Raw genomic sequence first — 7341 nt, forward strand, 5'->3', positions numbered from 1 at the left:
AGCATATAATCATTTCTCACAACAAACTAGTAATATTCTTTGCGAAACTTGAAATTAAATTTTGGATTACACATTGTTAAATATAATTTCAAGGTATGAATTCACCAATCTATGAGTAATAATTAACGTCCAGAATTAAGTTTCATATTATGTATTCCATAATACGTTATTTGGCCTTATAAATTAAACAATCTGTAACTACAATTTTCTATAATAGATCATTCAATTTAGAAAAATTTCAAAATTTTAAAACCATGATAGGCTCACTGTTATTTAAAGACGTTCAAGAAAAACACCAAATACTTATGAAATGAACTATCTAACTTTAAAATCTACTAAACCTTGAATTCCATGAGTAGTTTTTTTGCCAAAAACAATAGTCAAAACAGGAAGTGAAGAGAAACAAATTCAAAATTCAAACTTCAAATAAAAAAAAAAATATATATATATATATATATATATAAAAAGATGAAAGTGAGTGTAGAAGAAAAATGTGAGGGTGCAGGTATTAATAGTCTGGGTCTTAAATACCAAGCCCACAAGCCCAAAACGTGTGTGGGTTGAGGAGGAGGGGTTGTTGATGGGATTAAAAAGAAAAATTCCAATGAAGTGACTTAGGGTTTTTGAAGAGTCTCTTACATATAAAAGGAAGTCCTTATCTGGTAGTATCGGTTAGCTCTTACACTTCACAATCTGTTCCAAACCCACGTAAGCTTCAAGGGAGGTATCGTCTTTCTCACCTTACAAGCTCTTTGTTTCCTTAATCGGTTTTGATATTTTCGAGTTTTCGATCTTTGCCTGCGTTTGATGTAATGATTTCAATTTGTATTCAAAAATCCAATTCCTGCTGTAGATATGGTGTATCCTTGATTTAAAGTTTGTGGAAACTTTTTCGATTTTTTGTTTTACTAGTATTAATTGTTACTATTAATTATTATTATTAGTATTAGGGTTCCTAGATTTGGGTATTCTTATCGATATAAATTATTTATATATTACATAATGAGAATGACTGCAGATACACAGTCTGCTGATTATTTTGTTTCTTTTTTATTGCAGATACATAAGTTTATAAGTTTGTTAGATTATCCAAAATTAAAAGTATTTTAATAATTTAATACGAAAATGTGAATGAGGTCGAAATGAGTGTTAATGAAACAAATATGAGAACAAAGCGATGTACATATTTATTACTGTCCCTTAATATAATTTAAAAAATTGAATATCAGATCATGTTTTATTTAATTATTAACAAAAATATATATTTGCAATGCAAAAAATGTATACTTTTATTATCATGGCCAAGAGGTTTTTTGGATTTTATTTTTTATATCACGTTAACGTATTCTAAGCTTTTATAAGACTTCATGATCAATGTGATTTCTCGTAAAGAATAAGATATTCTTACCCAACGTTTAATTTTAAGTATCTCTAATCATAATTTAATTTAAATTAAATGGATAAATATGTTTATAATATCTAAATTTATACGCAAAATTTGAAATGGTGTTTAATAGATCAATAGATTTTTAAAATTTAAGTATTAAGCTGTAACAAACTTTAAACAAAATTTAAGAATTAAATTATATCGACGTACCAAACTATATCAAAATTTTATATAAGGATAAATTTTAATTTTTTATAATCTAAAATTATATTTTACCCTAAATTAAAATAATTTGTAGCCACTAAATCTTTAAAACAATTTTACAAAAATGGTATACAAGGAAAAAAATTGTTTTCCTTGAATCTATAGTTTAAAAATTGTGTTTATGCATTTTTTATATAAAACATTCATTTATGTTAACGTTGCATGAGTGCTTGTAGTGAAATGCATTTGTTTTGGATTGTTTGTTCGCTAATTGAGTATTAAAAATAAATCAATATATATCTAAGAGATTTTCATCTATGTTTGTTCACATATGTGATGATGAACGCAAATGTGATAAGATATTAATTGGCTTGTTTATCATGTCAAAAGTCAAAGTCGTGCATTTTATGTTGTAGTGGCTAGTAAATACCCTCGTAGAAAAGAGATGTCATATCAATGGACTTCATTACCTGCTTGACACGTATAAGTGAGAAGGCATGATTGTCAAAAAGGGTGTTAGGAATCCAAGTATTAGTTTAAGAGTCTAAGTCCCATATTTATTAGAAGTGAGAAAGTAAAGTACTATATAAAGATAAAAACCTATAAATCCATTGTCTTAAGGTTTTAGGTTGAGAGTGGTGTCAATACCTTATGTAGTTGGGCTTAGGTCTCATTAGTGTTGTATCTCCCCGGTAAACCTGCTCTTATAAACCTAACAAAGGGTACTTCACATGATGCAAACAGATTAAGACCGGGTGACTTAAAAACTTCTTTTAGTAACTTTGTTGAAAGGTTCAAGAACATAGATATTGAAAATTGAATAGTGGATACTTCATTTCTCACTAGTTAAGGTAAGGCTACTTTTTCTTGTTTGAATTGTTTGATTTTGATTATGAGTTTGTGCTTATGTTATTATGTGTTGCTTTTAGGTTTGTACAAAAGGTGTTTGGTGAGGGTGAAGTAGGTGATTGTGAAGTGACTCAATCAAAGGATTCATGGCAGCAGAGTGTATTAGTGGGGCATTTCTCGCCGCTGTCTTTCAAGTGACTTTTGACAAGTTGGCTTCAAGGGACATCGAAGACTACTTCCATAGAAGGAAAATCAAGGATAAGATGCTCAAAAAGCTAGAGATTGTGTTGAATTCCATCAACCAAGTGCTGGAGGATGCAGAGGAAAGACAGTACAAGAGCCCAAATGTGATGAACTGGCTTAATCAGCTGAAAGAGGCTATGTATGAAGCAGAATTGTTGATAGATGAGGTTGCTAATGAGGCGTCAAGACATAAGCTGGAAGCTGAATTTCAGCCTGCAACTAGCAAGGTGCGAGGCTTCTTTAAGGCTTTTGTTAATCCATTTGACATAGAAATTGCATCTAGGGTTGAAGAACTACTAGAGAACATACAGTTTCTTGCAAGCCAAAAGGATATGCTAGGATTAAGAAAGGGAATTTTTGCTGGCAATGAAGTTGGAGTCAGTTGGAAACAATCCCAGCAATTGCCAACTACATCCTTGGTGGATGAATCTAGCATTTGTGGTAGAGAGGAAGAAAAAGAGGAAATCATCAAAATTTTACTTTCTGACAATGTCACATGCAATCAGGTGCCCATAATTAGTATAGTAGGAATGGGAGGGATGGGTAAGACCACCCTTACGCAGCTTGTGTATAATGACCAAAGGGTACTAGATCAATTTGACCTTAAAGTGTGGGTCTATGTTTCACAAGATTTTGATGTTGTTGCTGTCACAAGAGCAATTCTTAAGGCACTTGGGTCCAAAGCAGCAGAAGAAAAAGACTTAAACCTACTTCAACTTCAATTGAAGCAGAGACTGATGGGAAAAAGATTTTTGCTTGTTCTAGATGATGTTTGGAACGAAGACTATGCAAGTTGGGGGGTACTGCAGATCCCCTTCATTTATGGACCTTCAAGAAGTAGGATTATTAGCACCACTCGTAATGAGAAGGTAGCACTGATCATGAACTCCTCTCATCTATATCATTTGAAGCCATTGGAGAAAGAAGATTGTTGGAAGCTATTTTCAGATATTGCATTTCATGACAAGGATGCCACCAAATATCCATATCTTGTTTCAATTGGCAGTAAAATTGTTGATAAGTGTGGAGGATTGCCTTTAGCTTTAAAAGCATTGGGAAATATCTTGCGAGTGAAATTCTCCCAGCATGAATGGGTTAAGATATTGGAGAGTGATATGTGGCACCTATCTGACAATGAAGCCAACATTAACCCCGCTCTTAGATTGAGTTACCACAATCTTCCTTCCTATTTGAAGCGTTGTTTTGCTCATTGCTCCATATTTCCAAAGGGTTATGAGTTTGACAGGGATCAGTTAATCCAACTGTGGATGGCAGAAGGTTTGTTGAGTTGCTGCCAAATAAATATGAGTGAAGAAGAGTTAGGCACTGAGTTCTTCAATGATCTGGTAGCAAGGTCATTTTTCCAACAATCAAGACATCGTGCTTCGTGCTTCACTATGCATGATCTTCTTAATGATTTAGCAATATCTGTCTCAGGAGAATTTTGTTCACAAATAAGTGACAGTTTGGAGAAAAATATAACCAAGAGAACACGCCACATTTCATGGTCTCGCAAAATTAACATTGATGATAAATTCTTGGAGCATGTTAGTAAGTGTAACAAATTACGTTGTTTTGTGGCATTCAGATGGGAATTTGGCAGAGGAGGCTTGATCAACACTGATAAACAACGTGTTCTGTTCTCTACATTGAAATATTTACGTGTGTTATCCTTCAATGATTGTCTTCTCACTGAGTTAGTTGATGATATAGGCAATTTAAAGCTTTTGCGTTATTTAGACCTTTCGTACACTAAGATTAAAACATTGCCTGATTCCATTTGTAGGCTGCATAATTTGCAGACACTGTTACTATTATGGTGTTATCATTTGGTTGAGCTTCCCATAGATTTGCACAAACTTGTCAACTTGCGCCATCTTGATATACGTATGAGTGGAATAAACAAGATGCCAAACCACATAGGAAGGCTGAAACATCTTCGAACACTGACTAGTTTTTCTATCGGGAAGCATGATGTTAAGGAATTGGGAAATCTCAGCAATCTTCAAGGAACACTTTCAATTTTTCGGTTAGAAAATGTCACTAATCCTGCGGATGCCATGGAAGCTAATCTGAAAGGTAAAAAGCATTTAGACGGTTTAGTGTTTAATTGGGGTGACAAATTTGGAAGGTGCAATGAAAATGAGGACTCAATATTAGAAAGACAAGTGTTGGAGGCTCTTCAACCAAATGAGAACTTGAAAAAGCTTTCTGTTTTACGTTATGATGGAACTAGCTTTCCAAGATGGTTTGGTGCATCTCATTTGCCCAATTTAGTGTCCATTGCACTGACTAAAAGCAAATTCTGCTTTGTCTTGCCACCATTTGGGCAGCTTCCCTCTCTGAAGGAGCTTTCCATATCATGTTTTTATGGAATAGAGGTCATTGGTCCTGAGTTCTGTGGTAATGATTCCTCCAATATTCCTTTCAGATCTCTTGAAATATTGAAATTTGAGGAAATGAGTGCATGGAAAGAATGGTGCAATTTGGAAGGTCACAGTGAAGAAGGCCAAGGTTTGTCATGTCTCAAAGAGCTTTCTGTGAGACGTTGCCCATTGTTTAGAAGCGCCCTACCTCAACACCTTCCTTCTCTGCAGAAATTGGAAATTTGTGATTGCCAACACTTAGAGGATTCAGTTCCCAAGGCTGCAAGTATTCATGAGATAAAGTTGTGTTTGTGTGAAAAACTTTTCCTGAAAGATTTGCCATCCAGCTTGAAAAAGGCCACAATGCATGGAACTTGCATCATTGAGTCCACCCTCCACCAAATTCTTGTCAACAATCCCTTCCTTGAAGAGATGAAAATCCACAATTTTCATGGTCCAAATAAAAAATGGTCCTCTTTGGATTTGCACAGACATGATTCTCTTGTCACTCTCTCTATAACAAGCTGGTACTCTTCCTTTTTGCCCTTTGCACTACACTTGTTTTCCAATCTTCATTCTCTACTTTTTCATGATTGTCCACATCTTGAGTCATTTCCGGAGGGGGGTTTGCCTTCAAGCCTACGCAAACTCGAAATTGAGCATTGTCCCAAACTGGTTGCTTCTAGGGAGAAGTGGGGATTGTTCAAACTCCATTCTCTGACAGAATTAAGAATTAGTGATGACTTTGAAAACGTGGAGTCTTTCCCAGAGGATATGTTGCTACCACCCACTCTCAGTGTGCTCTACTTAATTGCATGTTCAAAGCTAAAAAAAACAAACTATAGGGGTTTTCTTCATCTGAAATCTCTCAACTCCTTCTATATTCTCTGTTGCCCTCTTCTTCAATCTTTGCCAGAAGCAGCTTTATCCAACTCTCTTTCTGTTCTCTACATTCATGAGTGCCCTTTACTGAAGCAGCGTTACCAAAGGGATGGAAAGCATTGGCATAAAATTCACAACATCCCTTCTGTGATTATGTCTTAGCAGCATTTGAAAACACAAGGCAAATTCATCCATGTTTATACTCAGTCTCAACTTTCACAAGGTAGAAAAGGGGAAAAAATATTTGTTCTACCACTGCTCATGATGTGATTTCTTACTTGGCCAAAATCTGTGATTGCATATATAAAGTACTTATGACATGAATCATTATGGAGTTATGACACAAAAGAATCACTCTTCCAACAAGTACATAAGATCATTTATTAGTTCGTCATATTAATGAGAAGGTTGTCTCCTGATTTTTAAGTTCATCTAATGAGCACATAATGTGGTATGAACACTTTGGGAATGTTCTTTTAGTTATTTGAGAAAAATATCCAAAAGCAGCTACAAAAGTTGAATAAGATGAATTACCTGTATTTAAATGTCTTAGATCTTGAAATTTTTTCAGTGTTATAACATAAGAATCACCTAAAAACATTGATGAGCTTGTTGGAGTAGTAGTGAAATCATTTGAAGCCTTTTTTTTTCTTTCGTGAAATCTTATCACGTATTTTTAACTTCACAATTATCAGATCATGAAAACTAAAGGTTCTGCTAAATAGAGAGAGACTAGAAAGTGATGGAGAATTACCTAATCAAATGAAGTGCAATCCATATTAGTGTAAGAAGTTTTAAATTATTTAAACACTCATTCATATATAATGTTATTGGACTATAGTAGAGGTTTGTTTAAAAATCTCTCTTGCCTCTTATTTATATTACCTATTTCTTGGAGTTACATTAATATACATTTTGTTCCGTAATAAAATATGGTTGCAATAACAATAAAATAGAGTTGACATGAAGATAAAAATTATAATGTTAAATTTTCAAAAGTACAAAAAAATTCAAAGTTCACATCACCAAATTCTCCATAAAATTTTAGAAGATAAATTTGAAACATCTTCCTAATTTTTTAATTTTTTCTAGAAAACTACTCTTTCATTACCATCATTATTAGTATCTTCTTCCGTTTGTTATCATGTTTTCTACGTGAAACACTTTTGAGTATGGATAATGTCACTATCCACTAGTTTCATTATAAATCTGTTGGTATCCATAAAAAACTGCCTTTTGGTTTTTTTATATTTGGAAGTAATCATGAATATCCATAAACATTTTTATTTTATTTTTTTTAATTTTAAATAAAATTATTTAAAAACAAATCTTTGAAACATAAACCTAGATAAAAAAGTTGATTTTTAAATAAATTCAAATCAAATTACTCGATAAAAGATTAATGCAAAT

General features: G+C 33.3%; 1 protein-coding gene across 1 annotated transcript; it reads left to right on the forward strand.

Moving 5' to 3' along the window:
* The first annotated feature begins 549 nt into the window (after positions 1–549).
* LOC114176244 (putative disease resistance RPP13-like protein 1) lies at positions 550–6518 on the forward strand. The gene is made up of 2 exons (XM_028061218.2): positions 550–724; positions 2521–6518. Exon 2 carries the CDS (start codon positions 2587–2589, stop codon positions 6091–6093), a length of 3507 nt encoding a protein of 1168 aa, XP_027917019.2. The 5' UTR covers positions 550–724; positions 2521–2586; the 3' UTR covers positions 6094–6518.
* Positions 6519–7341: the final 823 nt, after the last annotated feature.

This window comes from Vigna unguiculata, chromosome 1 (assembly GCF_037176805.1).
Source record: "Vigna unguiculata cultivar grain cowpea cultivar isolate G323 ecotype 2 chromosome 1, ASM3717680v1, whole genome shotgun sequence".
In the NCBI taxonomy this organism is placed as follows: domain Eukaryota; kingdom Viridiplantae; phylum Streptophyta; class Magnoliopsida; order Fabales; family Fabaceae; genus Vigna; species Vigna unguiculata.

Bases quoted from the DNA above. Each gene is read 5' to 3' on its own strand.
- LOC114176244 (XM_028061218.2), top strand. From the start codon at position 2,587: ATGGCAGCAGAGTGTATTAGTGGGGCATTTCTCGCCGCTGTCTTTCAA.